The sequence below is a fragment of the Pseudochaenichthys georgianus genome, chromosome 3 (assembly GCF_902827115.2).
Source record: "Pseudochaenichthys georgianus chromosome 3, fPseGeo1.2, whole genome shotgun sequence".
In the NCBI taxonomy this organism is placed as follows: domain Eukaryota; kingdom Metazoa; phylum Chordata; class Actinopteri; order Perciformes; family Channichthyidae; genus Pseudochaenichthys; species Pseudochaenichthys georgianus.
Window position 1 is genome coordinate 51,308,345 of NC_047505.1, and position 23,006 is coordinate 51,331,350.

Here is a 23,006-nt window from a genome sequence, read left to right on the forward strand (position 1 = left end):
ACCTTCCGGCGCAGACTGAAAACTCATCTCTTTCGACTCCACTTCGAGCGATAGAATGACTAACAAAGAACTGCTAACAGAGCACTTATATACTAATAAAGGACTGGCTTATCTACAGCCAGTTGAGTAGCACTTGAATGCTTGGCTCTATGAAACCTGATGTTCTTATATGATTCTGTTTTCCTCAAGGTTGTGTCTTCCTGGTCGAATGTACTTATTGTAAGTCGCTTTGGATAAAAGCGTCAGCTAAATGCAATGTAATGTAAAATAATACTAAAGCCTTAGAAAACTGTTAACGTTGAATTAACATGGACTTTTCATATTCCTCACTATAAACCAAGTGAGGCTTAAGCAGTACTTATTATCAACTAAGACTCTGAGAAAATAAAAAATGAATGCTTGAATTAGTGATTTGGTGCGAATTAGTTTTAGGAAATTGGAAGGAAAAGGAATCTTTATAAAAGACGCTTACAGTAAAAAATGGCGGAGCTTCCCTTGAACAACACATGGGTTGCGGACGAATCGTCCAAAAATCAGCTCCTAACGTCTATTCCTATCTCCTATTCCTTGACCTCTGAGTGAAACGTCACGGGGTTAAGGGATAGTGGATAGGAGAATTCAAAAGGACTTAGGAGAAGAGACTGCGGTACTTTAGAGAATCCGAATGCACTTTCACTATCCGACGTGTTTATGATGCGCCAGCGGACGTCATGAATGTGCGTCTGCTGCTATGGGGAAACCATGGAAACCACAGTTTTCTATACAGCGGACTACAACATGGATGTTCAATAAGAACGAGGGACTCATCTAGAGACTCTGCTCCGTGCTCTGATGCTGTTGCTTTGCTTTATGAACGTGGACAACAGAGAAACATATTCTTCATGACCAAAGCTGGAATTGAAATGAAAAAGTAAATATCGAGAAACAGTGAAATCTAGCTAGTTAACTTCAGCTGACTTAATGCGATCTACTGAGGTGGCATGGGGTGGCAACTGCCACCCTAAAAATAACCTTGCCACCCCAGTTGGCAGCTTTGGTTTGAAATAAAAGTTGTGGCTCATCGGACATTTATGAGAGAAAATCCCTAATGTCCGAATGCAGCACAAGACGCGAGCATTGTAACCCCTCCCCCGGCCCTGGCGCGAGCGTGGAAATGTGATTGGCGGCGATTTTATTTGAACGGGACGGCGCAAAATGAGAAGCATGCGGACCCAAGTAGACGGAAGGAATGAGGTATTTGCGGTCTACAATGACAGAGAAGAGACTGTCAGTTTGGCTGCACTCAGCATTGAATCAAAACGCACTAAAGCTTTGGATCTTAATAAGTGTGTGAGGCGTTTTGCTGATCAAGATGGTAATCGCCACATTCAGCTGTTATAGGCATGCCAACTTGATGCTCTGCTCACCGATGACTCGATGAGCATAACAAACTGTTACGTGTGTAAATATATATTTTTTCTTTGTGGGGGTCTGCCCCCAAAAAACAGTTTTAAGTCCTGAGAAAGTCAAATAAGACTGTGTGTAAAACTAAACTGCCCAGCCAAACAAAAGTAACCACTTTGATTTAACTAGGCCAGTAGGTAAGGGCATTCCACTGGATACTTATACCCTTACATTATAGCAACAACAACAATAATAATAATAATAGCAATAATAATTGGGAGGGGGGGCACGTGTTCTTATGTTCTCTGAGGGGAGGCTCATCTTCCCACACTTTGAAAACCCCTGATCTAGAGAATTCGAACGGCTGTTATGATGGCTGCCACTGAGGGACTTCCGGGTCATTTCACTCCGTCAGGAAGGTTCCTCAGCAAAACGGACCATTCGACCGCAACCATTCTCCACAAGGCAAAAAGCAGCTCTTAAAACCACTCTTTTAAAAGCCTCATTAAACTCCCTTGAACTCAGGTTTCTCATCTCCTCAGAAACCAGTGAACAATGCTCAACTAACCAGGGAGTTTTAGGAAACCGTTTTCAAAAGCTTGTTTCCTATTGGAATCCTGCTCTGTTGCCGAGCGACTGAGCTTTAACCCCTGTAAAAGGCAGCAGAGGTAACCTTTACTCAAAATGACAACACAACCTTTATGAGATGAAACAACAAGGACAGAAGGTACCCGGACGCAACCTTTGTTTTTGCTGCCTAATTTGAGTTATTATGTTCAGTACTAAGTCATGAAATGATACAACATATAAAGACGTGCACTCGAGACGGAAAGCAAACACAGCGTAGAAATAAACGCTGAAATTAAAAAAGGAGACGCAGTTTTCATGAACGTATGCATTTACCAAATGTGACTGTTATATATTATATAATGTTCATGCTCATCTCTCTGACTGCTTTTTGCACATTTTAGCCCTCCACTTTAAAATGTAATACACTGTTGCCATGATACACTGTTGCCATGAACTCATTGTCCTAAGTGTTTTTGTTGTTGTTGTCTTTTATCTTTTAAAGTTATTTGTATAGTTACATTTACATTTGATGTAAATAATTGTCTATATAGCATCCTTTTTTAATGCTAAATTGTTGTCCTAATAATTTCATATCTCGCCCTCTGACGGTATCTCCCTTAAGGAGAGGCTGCTAGCATTTTGTTGTTGTCACCAGTTTGTGATCGGGCAGCTCTCGGTCAGAGATAGTTATTGTTGTGGAACACCTGGAGCATCCTTCTCGGGGTGTAGATCGAGCCATAAGCGACAACACATGTGATCCAGTGTCCTCAGCTGTTTGGTCTATCTATTGAAGAATGTTGATTATTCTCTCTGAACTAGATAAAACCTGGAGCTACAGGAGGGGTCTTCAGAATTGATTGTGGCATCTCAACCGTGTGTTCAACTCGTGGCTCGTGACATGTCGTGTGAATTCTCCGGCCGAAGCTCCAAATGAACCGTCAGTGTTTGCCGTCAAAGCTCCAGCTCTCCATCGTGTCACTCTGAGTCCTGTCTCCAATTGCTTCAGAGGTTTCCCCCACATCCTTATATATTTGTTTTTTGATCTACTTTGCCACTTCTTTGTTTTAGATTGTTTATGTTCGCACCACCAGATACAGAAGCAAATTCCTTGTACACTGAAAAAAACATTTACTTAAATCTAGGTGAGAAATTGCACTCAGAAAACCTGAATGTAACAACGTATATTTCAAGTAGCATCTACTTACAGTTAAGAAGTGTTTGTTACTAAAAGCACTCAAGTAAGCTTTACTGTCAAATTTCAGTTTTTGTAAGTACATGTTAATTACTATTGCATAGTAGAGTTTACTTAAGATTACATTTGCATCTTATTATAAATCTGCAGTGAAAAATATTTGGCTTTTCAGGTTGTTTTTACTTGCTATTCTTACCTTTTATTTAATACATATGTACGTAATATTTAAATATAATTTCTTCCACGTCACTGGCAATATACATAATTCTGATTCTGATAAGCAGTGATGGGAGTACATTTACTCAAGTATTGTACTTTGTGACATATTTGTACTTTAGCATTCCTCTTTACTGCTACTTATTATACTTCTACTCTGCTGCATTTCAGAGGCAAATATTGTACTTTTTACTCCACTCCATTAGTTAAACAACACTCACAGTTGCTTTTAACATATAAAACACACTACAGTATGTAGATACTTGAACTACAATTAGCTGATAATAATAATAATTATGCAGAATGAGTACTTTTACTTTTTGTAATTAAAGTACATCATGATGATAATACTTTTGTACTTGTTCTCAAGTAACATCTTTCATTCAAGACTTTAACTTGTAATGGAGTATTTTAAGACCATGGTTTTTGTAAGGAGTACTTATAAACACGTGTTTATAGATATATCTTTATTTATTTGTTATTGGCTATGGTAGGTTACTGGTTATGTTCACATACTTATTTAATTATTAAAATGTAAACCGATCTTTTTCATATGGGTGTTTAGAGTTGTACCCCCTAGATCTAGTCTCTAGTAATTCTGCTTAAAGTGCACCAGATTGAAGCATTTTGCTTTCAAACATGTCTTCCCGGTATGCCTGAGAAGGCAGATATGCTTGTTTTTCTCAACAAGAACTGTTTTTAAATGGGGGGGGGGGTTTCCTTTAAAAGTTGCACTGTTGCACTGTTGTAGCTTCAGTGGTTCTGAGGTTACAGTTACATAGCAGTGAATATAAACAGACTGATTAATGTGACTATTACTGTAAACTAACCTGTGTAAAAGTTTCTCGAATAAATTAAAACATTTTGGTGGAAGAAGCATGTATCATTTTTTTACCCTGCCCCTCAAAGAATCGGAATTGAGAACCGTTAAGAACCGGAATCGAAAAGTAGAATCGGAATCGGAATCGTGGAAATTCAAACGATACCCAACCCTACTTATCTTATAACAACTATTAAACATTAAAAAGAAATGTAAAAAGAATAAGCCAAAATACTGTATCTATATCAAAGTGGAAGAACTGCAGTTGTGCAGAAATGTGCAAAATATACGAGATTCAGACTCTTTAATATAATGAACGGATATAATATTTGATGTTCATTGAATATGACATTTGGTAATCTCTACTGTGCACTTTGTAGAAACTCCTTGCTCTCACCTCCTCTGCAGGTCTCAGTCTGACAAGCTGAGGAGCTCTGAGACTATTCTCCAGATATTGAGCCAGAGCTTTGTAAGGCAAGGCAAGGCAAGTTTATTTATCTAGCACTTTTCAACACAAGGCAATTCAAAGTGCTTTACAAAAAACGAAAGACATTCAGAAAATGGCATTTAAAATCAGTCATTAAAAAGAAAAGCTAATAAAATAAACATTAAAAGAAAAATTACATGGATAAAAGTTACAGTGCAGTCTAAGATATGAATAGTTCAATTAAAAGCAGCGACAAAAAGAAAAGTCTTCAGCCTGGATTTAAAAGTAGTCAGAGTTGCAGCCGACCTGCAGGTTTCTGGGAGTTTGTTCCAGATATTTGGAGCATAATAACTGAACGCTGCTTTACCATGTTTAGTTCTGACTCTGGGGACAGAAAGCTGACCAGTCCCTGAAGACCTGAGAGATCTGGATGGTTCATAATTTAGCAGGAGGTCAGACATGTATTTTGGGCCTAAACCATTCAGTGCTTTATAAACTAGCAGCAGTATTTTGAAATCTATTCTTTGACACACAGGAAGCCAGTGTAAAGACTTCAGAGCAGGAGTGATGTGATCCACTTTCTTAGTGTTAGTGAGGACTCGAGCAGCGGCGTTCTGAATCAGCTGCAGCTTCCTAATAGATGTTTTAGTGAGACCTGCGAAGACACCATTGCAGTAGTCCAGTCTACTGAAGATAAAAGCATGGACAAGTTTTTCCAAATCCTGCTGTGACATTAGTCTTTAAATCCTAGATATGTTCTTTAGGTGATAGTAGGCTGATTTAGTAACTGTTTTAATGTGACTGTTGAAACTCAGGTCAGAGTCCATGACTACACCTAGATTTCTGGCTTGATCTGTTGTTTTGAACATTGCAGGCTGAAGCTCAGCGCTAACTTTTATACGTTCTGCCTTGGCTCCAAAAAACATTACCTCAGTTTTGTCTTTGTTTAATTGGAGAAAGTTCTGACCCATCCAGTCATTGATTTGTTCAATGCACTTACTCAGTGTTTTAACTGGAGAATAGTCTCCTGGTGAAATGGTTATGTAAATGTGTGAGTCATCCGCATAGCTATGGTAACTTATTTTGTTGTTTTTCATTATCCGAGCCAGTGGTAGCATGTAGATGTTAAAGAGAAGAGGCCCCAAGATGGAGCCTTGAGGAACCCCACATGTCATATTTGTCAACTCAGATGTGTATTTACCTATAGAAACAAAGTTGTTTCTGTCCTTTAAGTAGGATTCAAACCAATTTAGAAGTGTTTCCGAAAGTCCCACCCAGTTTTCCAGTCGGTCCAGTAATATGCTGTGGTCAACAGTGTCAAACGCAGCACTGAGATCTAATAATACTAACACTGAAGTTCTGCCACTGTCTGTGTTTAAGTGGATGTCATTAAAGACCTTTACAAGAGCAGTCTCAGTGTAAGCTGAGACTGCTCTTGTAAGCTTTGTAAGCTCTGTGTTCCTCATGAAATTCAATAGATGTAGAAATCGCTTTTTCGGCAGATTGATTGTTGATTTGTTTCTGCAAAATGTCAGCCTTTAAAAGAAGCGCTCCCTTTTATATTTGTGTTGTCTTGCATCGACTGATATGTGCGTGTCGACTACGCTCTAAGATATTAAAACCAGTCGTATTAAATTATCTTTATATCTTTTCTGACATTTGCGGTATTATTTTTAGTGTAAAACGTAACTCTAGAAATGCAAAGACTTTGCCAATAACATATATGTAACTTAATATATAAGTGTGTATATGTGCAATATTTAATTACATTTCTATTATTATTATGATTATTGTAGATGTATGTCTTTAGGCAGTATAAATAAATAAGATCCTTTCAAAATCAATGTTTTTTATGTGAATAAAAAACATAAAATAAAGTGGTAGTTTTAATAATACAAATATTGAAAATAATAATAAAAAAACAATAAAAAAAAAACAATCGAAAGCAGTTTGACACTTTTATTTAAAACATTAATTAAAAAAATGTACTAAACTAATATATACACTGTATGAATACAGAACTACATACATACACATATGCACCTTGGTTTTGTATTGGTAAATTTAAAAAGCAGTCCGTATTTACAAAGAAGCCAGTAATTACATAATTAAAATATTTTCAAAAAATGTATATACTGTATAGCACATAAGTAGTGTTAATAGTGTATTACATGTGCTATTTATTCACATTAAACTGTCTTGAGTCTTTTCAAAGGAGCATATTATAGACGTGTATTGCCAGCGACCGCAATCACTGTTCATATGAGAGTAAAACCTGACATCAGATTTCAGACCTGCAGGAAGATCTGCGCACCTTTTCTCTTCTTCAGACTGACAGACACAACTGGGTCATAATACTGTACATTAAGCTCTCTGAGACACACACACACACACACACACACACACCTTTTCACAAACCACCTCCAAGCTACATCACACCCTCAAAAATGCAACTTCCAGACATTACAATCATAACACCCACACTTCACTCAGGGTCATCTAGCACACAGAAAAAACAGCAGCCTCCACAACATACTGATAGGCTCTAAATGTTCCACACACATAGTCGCACCACACGCACCTCACAGCCAACGTTACGCCCCTAGAAAATGCATACACAATCAGTGCAGTCACACTGGCTTCCCCACACTCGGCTCCTTTTCCCTGGAGAGTACCAACATTGTCTACATTTTCACCTGCACCACCCGCCATAAACACTATGTTGGAGAAACCGGTCATTCCATCCTCACCCGGCTCAAACATCACCTGTACGACATCAGAGAGGCTCGTCTCACCACACCGCTGGTCCATCGCTTTCAGTCCCATCCCTCTGGCAGCATCATCATTTCAGGACTGGAGTCCAATGACCGCTGGACCATTGGACAGAGGAAGAGGGCGGAAAAACTGTGGATACAGAAACGAGGCACCACCATCCCGAGGGGACTGAATGACAACTAACAACGCATACACAAACCACACAAACCACACATGTACAACACCCATCCACAGATGGCCAGTGCACACAACTCATAACCTTGAATCACTAACCCCGACCATAACTCAAAACCTACCCAAAGTCTTCACCCTAAAAGTAATGATTCCCCTCATGGGGATCTCCCTTTTGTCCTCATAAGGGAGGCGAGTCCTCACACGTGACTGTGTAAACAGATGTAGGTCCCCACAAGGATAGTAATGCTAGGACACACACACACACACGCACGCACACACACACACACACACACACACACACACACACACGTACAAAAACAGCATCACTGACGGCCCGTCCACACAGCGGCGTGCGTTGAAAGCTTCCCCATTCACTTTGAATGGGGTGACGTCACTTTTCGCCGAACTGCATTGTGGGAAGCGACGCGGAGCTTTGCTGGCGTGGCTCGCTGCAAAAGTTGAGTTTGAAGCCTCGGCAGACGCGTCGGCCAATCGAATCATATGCCAGTACAAGCTCTAGCCAATCAAACCGCTGCTTGTGTGTCAGGGGCGGGAGATTCAGGTGATTGGTTGTTGGTCGAGTTTCAGACACGCCCGCCGGCAAGCTTCAACGCACGCCGCCGTGTGGACGGGCCGTTAAGGCTATGCGATAATTTTTCCAATTATCTAAACAGAAAATGAAAGTTTGAGTTCTAATGTTGAAAAATAGAGGGTAAAGGATGTGTGTAGGAGTGTGTATCAACTATAGCTAAACAGGCACTTGGTATGAAAATACTATATCACATATTTATTTACAAAAAGTAATACTTTTCTTCTCATTATCGCTGTATTGTTATCATAGAAATAGTGAACAAGGACTGGTATGCACAGCTACAATGTTATTATGATTATCACGATTCACTCAAACACACACCATTCAACTCTGCTTAAGACACACACACACACACACACACACACACACACACACACACACACACACACACACACACACACACACACACACACACACACACAGAAATCAGGATCAGGAGTGCATACATGTGAGAGAGATTAGTACACATGTGAGCACACATACACACACACCCCCCCCCACACACACCCCCCCCCACACACACACACACACACACACACACACACACACACACACACACACACACACACACACACACACACACACACACACAGTTTGTCATCTTTCACCACGTCCTGCTCTTACCTTCACAAAAGGCTAACTCTATAATCCACTGTTCCTCTTCCCACTAATGTCCTACTCGGATATATCTGTGTTGGAACAACTTTGAGAAAGTGCAGATTTCAATGATTCTAGGGTCCGTTTCAACCTTTGGGACTCATGAACTATAGTGTATTAACTTGTATTAACTTGTATTAAAGATACAGAGCCCATGAATTGGGGCTTTCTAAAAGGCTGCACACTTTAGAGTATTAATGGATCGAGACAGAAAGGTGTTTTGATTCTTATTTGGTCATGTGTAATTAGGGAGAAGAAGCAAAAAGGCTATGATGTCTGATTGGAAACCGACAGCGCAGGCAGGAGATTTAAATGTCAGGAGAAGTCAGTATTTCAAAAGACTGTGTGTGTGTGTGTGTGTGTGTGTGTGTGTGTGTGTGTGTGTGTGTGTGTGTGTGTGTGTGTGTGTGTGTGTGTGTGTGTGTGTGTGTGTGTGTGTGTGTGTGTGTGTGTGTGTGTGTGTGTGTGTGTGTGTGTGTGTGTGTGTGTGTGTGTGTGTGTGTGTGTGTGTGTGTGTGTGTGTGTGTGTGTGTGTGTGTGTGTGTGTGTGTGTGTGTGTGAGTAATTACTGTATTCTAGGTGATTCTTCACATGCTGTATCATGACAGGAAAGTGTTACCTTGGTTGCTGATTGGCTAATGGTTACACAAGCCAACAAAATCATTATGACATCATAAAGTGGCCAAAATCTGATCAGCTCATTTTGTGAAATGTTATTAAATGTTTACATTTGGTGAGCTGACACAGACACGTTGCATCAATATGTTTTCATATAGCTAGCCTGAGCTGCTAACACTAAATAGGTCATGGCTTCCTTACTGTGTCTGTCCAACACAGGTGTATTCAACAACATATGCAGTGCACAGTAAAGATACTTCTGATATATAATTTAAAGCGACATAAGATAAGATAGTACTGTATTGATCCCAATGTGGGACATGTGTGTGTTGCAGCAGCATACAAAGACATGGCATTGCACAATACAAATTAAAAGACAAGAGAGAAACAAGAAAGTAGAAAATATACATGTTGAATTTACAAATTAACAATGACAAGATGTAAAGCAAGGTATTATATATATTAGGGGTGTAACGGTACACGTACCTGTACCGAAATTATTCGGTACGGGCCCTTCGGTTCGGTACAGGTGTGTACCGAAGTGTACCGAACGAATATAACGTTAAACGTAAAAAATTGAGAACGTGAACAACTTCTTGGAAGTAATCTCAGGTGCTGCGTCGCAGCATTCAGAGTCATTTGCTCACATTGGGTTCAACGCGTCGTAGAGCGAGCAAGTCATTTCATTGGACGAGCTGGTCAGAGGGATGCGTTCAAATGTAGTCAGTAATTTGAGGAACTGTCGAAATGGCGAACGCAGATAAAGTTGAGCTCGAAAATCCTCCAGCATCATTGAAGTCTCCGGTTTGGGAACATTTTGGTTTCGCAGTTTCACAAGGATGCCGGACACAGACAGGTGGACCAAACCAAAGCTGTTTGTCGGCATTGTTCAACTAACATTGGTTACGCGGCTGGCAATACATCAAACTTGCACACTCATTTGAAAAGGCATCACCCGAACGTGAATATCACCGGTACCAAAAGAAAAAAGACTGAAGTGCAAACCCAACTCCCGCTAGCATTTAGCCTCCACCACTCGCAAAGAGTTCAGACCGAGCCAAAGCTACTACAAACGCCACATATCCTTATGTTGCCATGTTAGCAAAGTGCTACCTGGCTGTATCTGCTACCTCTGTCCCTAGCGAGAGGGTGTTCTCCACGGCAGGAGACATTGCTAGTGCCAGCAGATCTGCCCTTTCGGCAAGCAATGTGGACAAGTTCATCTTTCTTTAAACAACATGAAAATACAATGACAAGCAAGTCATAATGTCAAACTGGCTGCTTAGTACAGTACAGTTCAGATACAGATTATTTCAGTTCATCGAAAAGCTGCACCTTAATGTTCATTTTATTATATTTTGTATTTATTTGAGTGAATACATTATTCACAGTTTAATAATAATAAAAAAAAATATATATATATATGTTTTGTTTTGTGAAAAAAAATTCTGCTGTACCGAAAACGTACCGAACCGAACCGTGACCAAAAAACCGAACCGAACCGAAATGTTTGTGATCCGTTACACCCCTAATATATATGCATGTGACAGATGGAATATTAAATATTCAGCTGAATATATAAATATAGAATGTACAGTGTGATTTTATGCCAAGAGAAACTATGGAGCAGAGACTTCTCTGCCAGCCAGAGGTGATTTGTTAGAGAAAGAACATGTAGAAACCTGCTGTGTGAGTTGTTCAAAGTGCCTTTAAAACACTCCTAATTGCAGCTTTCCGCTAACATGCGGCAACACGTGGAAGGTGATTGTTCCGCTCTCATGGCTCCCTGCAGTAATGCCATGTGTTAGCATTACAGGTGTGCAGAACCCTCTAATCCGTCACACAGCTTAACTTTCAGGGAACATTTATTTATCATCCCTCCATAGCACTCACTCTCTCTCTCACACACATGCAAATCAACGTAAATTACGGTGTTCATTACTGCACACACTCTCTGAGGCTCCTTACACTGCGCAAGACTCCTAGGAAGTCTTTTCATCTTTTCAATTACACCTCTGAATGAAGCGAGGGAAGGGTGTGAAAGGGGAATGAGTCCAGGGACAAAAAATAGTGGCCTCGTAACAATGGACTCTGCAGTGTGTGTGTGTGTGTGTGTGTGTGTGTGTGTGTGTGTGTGTGTGTGTGTGTGTGTGTGTGTGTGTGTGTGTGTGTGTGTGTGTGTGTGTGTGTGTGTGTGTGTGTGTGTGTGTGTGTGTGGTAAAAAAAAAATCCAACTAAAAGCACCAGTCACTCTCTCCTCCTCTCTCTGTCTGTCTCTCAAACACGTTCAAACATTACATCTGATAAAGGCAGCAGGAGAAGTGAAGCTTCTCCTGCTGGGACGATGCCGTACATTCGACAGAGGTCAGGGCGTCCTGTCGCAGGATCAAGGACACATGATCTGGAGAAGTTGAGAAATGGTGCTTCTGAAAACTGTCTGTGGCCGTTTTTCAATCTCGAGGATGCTGGCTTGGTAGTCGCGTTGGTAGTCACTTCCTTCAGAAACGAAGCAAGTATGCTTGCAAGCCACGGCTTCGGAAAACGAAGAAGAATGGAACAGGCTAACAAGTGTGCCACTCTCTCTAACGGTTTCAACATAGACTGTACCGAAAGTAAATACCTCACGATGTCTATCTAATTATGAACTTGCTTCACTTGTTCTACGCCACTATACTTACATTTAAATGTGTGCTGCGTCGGTTCAGCCATTCTCCGCAAGGGTTTTTGAAATCGGTCCGTGCGCAAAGCATTGTGGGGATTTTAAGGACGCGAAGTCTACCCATGTGCAGCCTCGACATTTCCCCCAAACCAAGGACGCGGCCTCGGTGGAATTCCAAGTATGCCGGACATTGGAACAGTCCTTCGGCGGCACTCGATGACGTAGCATCCTTGAAATATTGGCTTGGAAGCCAGAATCCTCGAGATTGAGAAACGGCCAGTGAGCAATGTAGATGTCATCAGACCCAGAATCAGAGACATGATGAGCATGCGTCAGGTTTCTAAATGCACACGTTTCACTTCAATCTGTAACCCTCGTGTGCTTTTAAAAACATAAATGTGCCAAAACTCATGCAAATAAACCAAACGCTGCAAGATGCTCAAAACACAACAGAAACCAGGGGACACTAAAAAGTGACTCACACAGCTGGGACCGGAGCGCTTGGTGACCTTTGGGGAATAGTACTTAGTTACTTAACTGTATCTGTTGTTGGAAACGAAACACATGATTCCTTCTGATAAGATAAAGTAAGAAGTACTTTATTGATCCCAAGTTGGGAAATGTTTGCGTTGCAGCAGCATCAAAACACATGACATTGAACAATAACAATTCAAGACAAGAAATAAACAAGAAAGTAGAAAATATACATGTTGACTTTAACAAGGTATTACACATACATATGTACAACTAGCTAGCTTACAGCAGATCTGCAATAATATCAGGACTCATGTGATAACATTGTTCAAATAAGACGACAGAGACAGTCGGCCATCTTCATAATCCCGCCGTCACCAAGCGCTCCGGTCCCAGCTGTGTGCGTCACATTTTAGTGTCCCCTGGTTTCCGTTGTGTTTTGCTACCGCTAGTAAATTGTCAACGGGGGGTGCTAGTGACTTATCCGACCGGCCCACATCGTCCGACCGGCCCACTTCGGTACCAGCCGATCGGGGTTCCTCCCGAACGTCCCGATGGCCAGTCTGCCCCTGGTTTTGAACTTCTTGCAGCGTTTTGTATCTGCAGCTCTTTTCCCAGACAAGTTTTAAGTTCATCGCATATTTGGTGGACAAATGGCATAGGAACGAGGAAAAGCTTACACTGGACCTTCATTTGGGAGACTGCGCTGTGTGTAGCCTACTGTGTGAAAGCCAAGGTTTTTTTAAACTGACATATCTAACATTGTGGTAACAAACTTACTTATATGTATTTGAAGCCAAAAGATCCTGACCTCACTCTTCTTTTGTGGGCACTCAGACTGTGACAGGATATCGCTGTGTGTCTGTAACTGTTATATGTTATATGTGTCTTGGCTAGCAAACCGTTGAGAAGACATTTGTATATCTTAATGACACTTTCCAAAGTTAAAATGACCTTAAATAAGTAAATAAATGAGTCATTGTTCAGTTTTGATTTTCTTTCAATTGACAGTGTCACGATTCTCATGTTATGTCACGTTTGTAGTTTTGTCTGTGTTGGTGTTTTTCTTGTCTTTGGGTTTCCTGTTTTATTGTGTAAAGTGTTCACCCCCGTTTCCTGCCTGTCTGCTTTCTGTCTGTTTCCCTCCCTGATTACCCGATTGTGTTCACCTGTTGTCCTTGTGTTTCTCCTCCCCTGCCCAGCTGTGTCTTGTTCTGTGATTACCCTTCTGTGTATTTAGTCTAGTCTTCCCCTGTGTTCCAGGTCGGTTCATTGTTTCCCCTCCATGTCATTCCACGGTCTGTGTTCCTTGTGCTGCTCGTTGGTGTTGGATATTTTGGATTCTGCCTTGTTTTGCCACAGCTTTAATTTATTTAATAAAGCTCGCTTTTCGTTATTCTGCATTTGAGTCCTACCTGCTTCACCCATTCCTAACAGAATGAACCGACCTGGAACACAGGGGAAGACTAGACTAAATACACAGAAGGGTAATCACAGAACAAGACACAGCTGGGCAGGGGAGGAGAAACACAAGGACAACAGGTGAATACAATCGGGTAATCAGGGAGGGAAACAGACAGAAAGCAGACAGGCAGGAAACGGGGGTGAACACTTTACACAATAAAACCCAAAGACAAGAAAAACACCAACACAGACAAAACTACAAACGTGACAAAACATGAGAATCGTGACAGACAGCCTTGTAGAAAACATTGAAATGTAAGTTAACTAAGGGCTGTTTGTGTTTTCTGCAGCCAGTGATGCACTTGTTCCTGGTGTCGGTTATATTACTTTGTTGGTGTACATATCTGTGTTTGGTTGCATTCCATTGGATCTCTAACTGAGAAACTCAAGGTCACACTGAGCTGTTTTTATGCTATAAAGTTATTTTCCTCTCTGTCATCACATATAGTCTGGTCACAGTCCTCTCCAGTCTCAGACTACGGTGGTGCTATTTACAGATGTACCTGTCCCACTACTTTGGCCCTACACGACCCACTTGTTCATGATATATTTGCAACTCGGGCTATATGGCGGATATTTGCATTCTTCAGTCTCTATTGGATGAACTTTGCTATGCGCAGGATGCAGCTTGCTATATTGTAGCCTATGAAGCCTATTAGGCCAGTTATGCAGGTGTGTACGCTCAAAGTTTTTACTGGTACAAATAACTTTATTCTTATGACCAATAATGAGGCTAATTGCTATTTCTCTTTAGCTATTTCTGTGAAACTATGTCCAAATATTCCTCCTTCAGAGGTAATTATTGATTAAAGAAAACCTTGAAGAAGACATATTCTGCTGATGTTCAGGTGTATATCAGTATGTAGTGTCTCTACTTTAAAGAGTCCTCTCCTGCTGATGTTCAGGTGTATATCAGTATTTAGTGTCTCTACTTTAAAGAGTTCTCTCCTGCTGATGTTCAGGTGTATATCAGTATGTAGTATCTCTACTTTAAAGAGTCCTCTCCTGCTGATGTTCAGGTGTATATCAGTATGTAGTGTCTCTACTTTAAAGAGTCCTCTCCTGCTGATGTTCAGGTGTATATCAGTATGTAGTGTCTCTACTTTAAAGAGTCCTCTCCTGCTGATGTTCAGGTGTATATCAGTATGTAGTGTCTCTACTTTAAAGAGTCCTCTCCTGTTGATGTTCAGGTGTATATCAGTAGTGTCTCTACTTTAAAGAGTCCTCTCCTGCTGATGTTCAGGTGTATATCAGTATGTAGTGTCTCTACTTTAAAGAGTCCTCTCCTGCTGATGTTCAGGTGTCAGTATGTAGTGTCTCTACTTTAAAGAGTCCTCTCCTGCTGATGTCCAGGTTTATATCAGTATGTAGTGTCTCTACTTTAAAGAGTCCTCTCCTGCTGATGTTCAGGTGTATATCAGTATGTAGTGTCTCTACTTTAAAGAGTCCTCTCCTGCTGATGTCCAGGTTTATATCAGTATGTAGTGTCTCTACTTTAAAGAGTCCTCTCCTGCTGATGTCCAGGTTTATATCAGTACGTAGTGTCTCTCCTTTAAAGAGTCCTCTCCTGCTGATGTTCAGGTGTATATCAGTATGTAGTGTCTCTACTTTAAAGAGTTCTCTCCTGCTGATGTTCAGGTGTATGTAGTGTCTCTACTTTAAAGAGTCCTCTCCTGCTGATGTTCAGGTTCATATCAGTATGTAGTGTCTCTACTTTAAAGAGTCCTCTCCTGCTGATGTTCAGGTGTATATCAGTATGTAGCGTCTCTACTTTAAAGAGTCCTCTCCTGCTGATGTTCAGGTGTATATCAGTATGTAGTGTCTCTACTTTAAAGAGTCCTCTCCTGTTGATGTTCAGGTGTATATTTAAAGAGTCCTCTCCTGTTGATGTTCAGGTGTATATCAGTATGTAGTGTCTCTACTTTAAAGAGTCCTCTCCTGCTGATGTTCAGGTGTATATCAGTATGTAGTGTCTCTACTTTAAAGAGTCCTCTCCTGCTGATGTTCAGGTGTATATAAGTATGTAGTGTATCTACTTTAAAGAGTCCTCTCCTGCTGATGTTCAGGTGTATATCAGTATGTAGTGTCTCTACTTTAAAGAGTCCTCTCCTGCTGATGTTCAGGTGTATATCAGTATGTAGTGTCTCTACTTTAAAGAGTCCTCTCCTGTTGATGTTCAGGTGTATATCAGTAGTGTCTCTACTTTAAAGAGTCCTCTCCTGCTGATGTTCAGGTGTATATCAGTATGTAGTGTCTCTACTTTAAAGAGTCCTCTCCTGCTGATGTTCAGGTGTCAGTATGTAGTGTCTCTACTTTAAAGAGTCCTCTCCTGCTGATGTCCAGGTTTATATCAGTATGTAGTGTCTCTACTTTAAAGAGTCCTCTCCTGCTGATGTTCAGGTGTATATCAGTATGTAGTGTCTCTACTTTAAAGAGTCCTCTCCTGCTGATGTCCAGGTTTATATCAGTATGTAGTGTCTCTACTTTAAAGAGTCCTCTCCTGCTGATGTTCAGGTGTATATCAGTATGTAGTGTCTCTACTTTAAAGAGTCCTCTCCTGCTGATGTTCAGGTGTATATCAGTATGTAGTGGCTCTACTTTAAAGAGTCCTCTCCTCTGTCTCCGTTTGTATTCAGAAAAGATTGTTAGTAAATGAAAGACAGCTCACTCTCTAACGACATGTCCCCCGTCAGTTCAGGGATCAACCAGATCGGTCCTTTATCTAGAGAGTGATCAGCACTATAATCCTCATACATCACTATAAATGCGTTTTTCAGATATGAGCTCATGGAAGATGCTAATCTGACTGTTTTCCATACATTTGAATATTTAATATATATTGTGGACGCATGCATGTTTGTATACACACATTACTGCCTGTGTAGTACCTAGAAAGCTTCTATAATTGGCCTCATGCTGACTGCAGAAACATGGGAGGAAATTATTCAAATACCCGTGTGAATCCGCAGCAGGAAGCCACGGGGAATGGGAAAAAATCAACCATAATTTATGTAAAAAATGGCAATTTTCTAAATTCCTTTCCATCTATTTTCTGTCGAGTTTTAACTGTTTTTATTTTACAGTCTCACACTCAAGGACTCCAACATGGAAACTGTTTTCTGAATTTCCATGCTTTGTTTGTTTTATTATGTAATGTGTCTTTACACTGGACACGTGCAGTAGGTACACGTTTGCATACAGACTCTCCCTATAGTATCTCAAATGCAAAATAGGCAAAAATATCCATCATTTTTGTAAAAACTGGCAATTTTCTTAATACCTTTCCAGGCTACACGTAAAAGAAAAAAAGGACATTATCATTTTCATATATTTTTACAGTATGAAATCATGCAATACGTGCACGTTTGCATTCAGAATAAAAGGCAAAATGTGTATAATTGGCTTCATGCTGGAAAGACATGGAAGAAAATTACACTAATTAAAGTATGAAGTCGGCAGATAACTCAATTTATTTTCATCTTTCGTGTTTGTTTCTTAGCCTTTTTTGAGTCATTTGAACCAGAAACCCTTTTTTGTATATCATGAGGAGAAACAGCATTGTATATATGTGTCTGGAATCAAATGTCCCCGTCTCACAGCTGGAAATGAACACCTCTACCTCTTATACAACTTTATTTATAAAGCACTTTAAACCTCCAGACCAAAGTGCTGTACAGGCAAATAGATAAAAAACAAAGCATACAAAAAAGTAACACAGCTCAGCTCACACACCATAAAACAAGTACAATTAAAAGCAAAAAACTATTTAAATGCAAAAAAGCAACACTGAAAGATGTTGAAACGCCAAATGTTAAAACGCTAAAGAGAAGAGGTGGGTTTTAAGAGGCGATGTAAAAGCAGGCCGTGTGGAGGCCTGTCTGGTCTCCAGGGGCAGAGCGTTCCACAGTTTGGGAGCCGCGACAGAGAAGCAACGTCCCCTCTGAGCTTTGACCTGGCTTTAGGCACATTCAGGAGCAGTTGGTCCGCTGACCTGAGAGGGCGGTTCGGCGTGTAATGCTGCAGCAGCTCAGCAAGGTCTGGTGGGGTCATGCCATTTAGGGATTTAAAAGTAAATAAAAGAATTTAAAAATGGATCCTAAAGTAAATTGGCAGCCAGTGGAGAGAAGCTAAAACAGGGGAGATGTGGTCATACTTCCGTGTGCCAGTTAAGAGCCTTGCTGCAGCATTTTGCACCCGGTGCAGTCGTGCGAGGGAGGACCCACTGACCCCCATGTAGGGAGAGCTACAGTAGTCCAGCCGGGTGGTGACAAAGGCATGGAGTACTGTCTCAAACTGCTGTCTGGAGAGAAAAGGTTTGACTTTGGCGAGCTGCCTCAGGTGATAAAAGCTCGTTTTTACCACCGACTTAATCTGACTCTCAAGTTTATCAGAAAACATGTCCATCAGCGGTGTGCAGGTGTCTGCCGTGATGTCCTTTCTCTGCTAATGGACACATATCCTGCAGGACGAGTGTCACAGATGCTCACACGTCTGATCTCTATTGTTTCTCCGAGTGAAGAGCGTCTCCTTCATTAATCCAAACACTTCTGATTCGGCAGCTCTTCTTGTCCAGATGAAATGAAATGACTTTGCTGATGGTGCTGCAGGGATCCTGTCAGTCCCTGATTGGTCATTTCACTGTGTGTGTGGCGGCTGACTTTGGTTTGTGTTGCATTGAGGAGCATGCACTAGATGTTTCAACAGCATACAGTTGTAATATCAGAGCACGAATCACAAGTAGGTAAACAAATCTTCCCTTTATAGAAAAATAGAGTAACAATGTAAATACTGTTTAATTTAACACCAGGGCAAACTAAATCCCACACAGACAGAAGACAAACAGACACACAAAAAATAAACAATCAAATAAATAAACAATCAAATAAATAGAAAACCAGTCAGCTAAAACTGAAATGTCTAGATTATACTTGTGAACCCTTTTTCAAGGTACAGTTGAGTAAAATAGAAGATGCACTATCCAAGAACTTAACTTGTGCAGGACGGAAAATAATGAAGAATATGATTGTTGATTGTTTTCTTGATTCCTTCAGTATTCAGCGTCAGGAAACGGTGAAAATGTCTATCAGAGTTTCCCATAATGCCTTAAAAAAAGATATTAACATTCTTCAGCGTTGTCTGCTGTTGACTTTGATTTGAAAACCAAATACATTTTATATCCATTTATGTCTAAAAAAGGTCACATCAATTACAACTTAAGCTTCTTAAACTGTCATTTGACCATCTTTAAGGTGAAACAACTGCATTCACAGTCAATGATAATCTCCTTCCATATTTAGCTCTTGAGAGGAAACAATATGGAGGCACTATTCAGTTTCGGTGTTTCCTTCCCTGTAGTGTGTTATGTAGTTTTTTGTGCATGTTAATGTTCTGCGAAGGCTAGAATCCCTGTGTGTTTCTCAATGTCGAGTACGCTTGCTTGGTAGCACATGTCTTCCGAGTCACTTGCTTCAGAAGCGAGGCAAGAATCCTTCCTGGCATTCGGAAAACGAAGAGTGGAACAGGCGAGCAAGTGTGCAGGTGTGCGTCATATGAGAGGCCCCGCCTTACATTTCCCGCCACAGATTTGGGAAAATTGGTCCGTGCGCAAAGCATTGTGGGGATTTTAAGACCGCGGAGTCTACACATGTGCAGCCTCAAAATGTCTCGCTACGAAGTACGCAGGGCTCGGTAGAATTCCAAGGATGCTGGACATTGGAATTGTCCTTCGGCGGCACTCGATGACCTAGTATGCTTGAAATAGTGGCTCTGGAGCAGTTTTACTCGAGATTGAGAAACACCCTCTGTCTCAACAAATTGTGCGTGATGTAAAGAGGCGGGATATCTCTAAGCAGTTGACCAATCACAACAGAGCCGGCCAGCTAACCAATCAGAGCAGACTGGGCTCTGGTTTCAGACAGAGGGTGAAAATAGGTGCTGCAGCACAGGCAGTATAAGAAAAATAAAGAGCTTTTTGAACATTAAAGCATGGAGACATGTAGAGACACTACATACTGATATACACCTGAACATCAGCAGGAGAGGACTCTTTAAAGTAGAGACACTACATACTGATATACACCTGAACATCAGCAGGAGAGGACTCTTTAAAGTAGAGACAATACATACTGATATACACCTGAACATCAGCAGGAGAGGACTCTTTAAATTAGAGACACTACATAGTGATATACACCTGAACATCAGCAGGAGAGGACTCTTTAAAGTAGAGACACTACATACTGATATACACCTGAACATCAGCAGCAGAGGACTCTTTAAAGTAGAGACACTACATACTGATATACACCTGAACATCAGCAGGAGAGGACTCTTTAAAGTAGAGACACTACATAGTGATATACACCTGAACATCAGCAGGAGAGGACTCTTTAAAGTAGAGACACTACATACTGATATACACCTGAACATCAGCAGGAGAGGACTCTTTAAAGTAGAGACACTACATACTGATATACACCTGAACATCAGCAGGAGAGGACTCTTTAAAGTAGAGACACTACATACTGATACACACCTGAACATCAGCAGGAGAGGACTCTTTAAAGTAGAGACACTACATACTGATATACACCTGAACATCAGAAGGAGAGGACTCTTTAAAGTAGAGACACTACATACTGATATACACCTGAACATCAGCAGGAGAGGACTCTTTAAAGTAGAGACACTACATACTGATATACACCTGAACATCAGAAGGAGAGGACTCTTTAAAGTAGAGACACTACACACTGATATACACCTGAACATCAGCAGGAGAGGACTCTTTAAAGTAGAGACACTACATACTGATATACACCTGAACATCAGCAGGAGAGGACTCTTTAAAGTAGAGACACTGCATACTGATATACACCTGAACATCAGCTGGAGAGGACTCTTTAAAGTAGAGACACTACATACTGATATACACCTGAACATCAGCAGGAGAGGACTCTTTAAAGTAGAGACACTACATAGTGATATACACCTGAACATCAGCAGGAGAGGACTCTTTAAAGTAGAGACACTACATACTAATATGAACCTGAAATGAGCAGAGTAGCCTCTTTAAGATACAACTCATAAGATAATCAGGTTATTGTATAAATATCTCGGCTCTATCCAGGTCCCTCATGGCCACAAGCTGCGATGAATATGATTTGCGAGGCTATTAATTTTCCGATCCATAAATCAGGTTGTCGCCTCAGATTAATAGAGTGCGGTCACCTGACCTGTTACCATTTTAAGTACAGCCTTTAGTCTGTTGATGATATTTCCTCTCACAGCCAGTTCCCCCAATGAAGCAAAAGAAGATTTGTCGATGATTAACATTATATCTAATATTTTTGGAACGATGTAAACAAACAATATAGTTTTGCTCTGTTTCGGTTATCTCCACTACTTTAGATAATTGTAACTTTTTTTTATCCCAAGATGAAAAGCTTAACTTTAACTTTAGAAAACAAAAAATACTGGATTAACAAAAAAGAATAATAATGCAAAAATACTAAATAAATAATAATAAAGCTTTATTCGTTCATAAAAAGAATGCAGCTGATCAAAGTCACAAGACAAGATAAACAAGAAACAAGAAATTCACTACAGCTCAATCTATTTAGCACAGCGATGAATTTCATAAATTATTGTAACACCCAATTTTCTACTGTGTTTTACTAGTTTCTATTTTGCCATAAAGTCTGATGTCATTAAATAACTCACATGAGGGCTATGTTCCTTCTTTTCTGTCCTCCGCTCTCAACTCAGCTTTTTTTGTCGTACTATATATTAATATCAGTTGAACAAGATTCAAGATGATTCCTGTGGAGTTTTCTGGAGGCGTGTGGCGCAGTGGATTGTGCGTTGGTGTTCGGATCAGGGGGTCACAGGTTCAAACCCCACTGCAGTCAGCATGTCGTTGTGTCCCTGAAGACACTTCACCCCAAATTGCTCCAGTGGGGATTGTCCACAGTATTGAGTATGTAAGTCGCTTTGGATAAAAGCCTCTAACAAGTGTCATGTAATGTAATGTTTTCCTGTGCATATCTTAGTTGATAAGAAATAAGCCCAATGACTTATTTACGTAACAAAATACACCCTTCCTATTTCTCCTTATTATAATCAATCTGAAGCTTCTGTTTCAAGGCATGAGCTGCCAACACTCACAAGCATCATTTACCTACATTTGATTGATTTTGCTAACTGAACTTACGAGGCAGTATACCTCTAGTGAGTGGCCCAGCTCTTTGTATATTTTTCTGTATGTGGCCCTCTGTGAAAAAGGTGTGGACACCCTGCACTAATGGGAGCAGGGGGGATTCTTATAGTTTCTAATGAACAGGTTTATGTGAGTCTGACCTCTTCTCCTCTTCTCCTCTCCCTCATGTTTCCCAGCTGAATTCTCCGGGGCTGCTGACTATGCCCCGGAGCCCCACCTCCAGCGAGGATGAAATGGCTCAGAGCTGCTCAGACTACTCCGACGACTGCGCCTCCGACAGCTCCCGAGAAGAAACCATCTACGAGACGATAAAGGCCACGGCCGAGCAATCTCTGAGCCGCATGGACGACATCAGCACCAACTCGCTGGTCGTCCGCATCCTCATCCCCGACCTGCAGCAGTCGGTGAGAAACACAGACACGTGAGGGGGTCATTGGTCTAGAAATGTGAACGGGGAAATGTTGAGTAATAGTCATAATGTCAGAAGGATTTGAAAGTTGCAATGAGGTTTCTGAGTGAAAGTATGAAGGAGCAGTTGGCAGTTGAAGTTGCATAAAGATTGTTCAAGGCTGAAGAATTTCTCCATTGACTTCCATGTTAAAAAATGTGTGAATTATGGGATATATCTCTGGAATTATGAACGTTATGAATGTCAGGAGTAATGCCGCAAATGAGCTGAACGTTTTGATGTTTGAACGGAGTGTGTGGGTTGAAAAATGTGGAAGGAGCTAAGGTCCAAAAAAAGTGGATATTTATGCTTACTCAGC

At 40.8% G+C, this 23,006-nt stretch overlaps 1 protein-coding gene across 1 annotated transcript in view; it reads left to right on the top strand.

The window, feature by feature from the left end:
- Window positions 1-23,006, top strand: part of LOC117442788 (SH3 and multiple ankyrin repeat domains protein 2-like) — a 236,019-nt gene that overhangs the window by 93,590 nt on the left and 119,423 nt on the right. Inside the window, exon 3 of the mRNA XM_034078751.2 lies at window positions 22,416-22,643. Coding sequence (XP_033934642.1) covers window positions 22,416-22,643 — 228 coding nt within the window. The remainder of the gene's footprint in view (window positions 1-22,415; window positions 22,644-23,006) is intronic.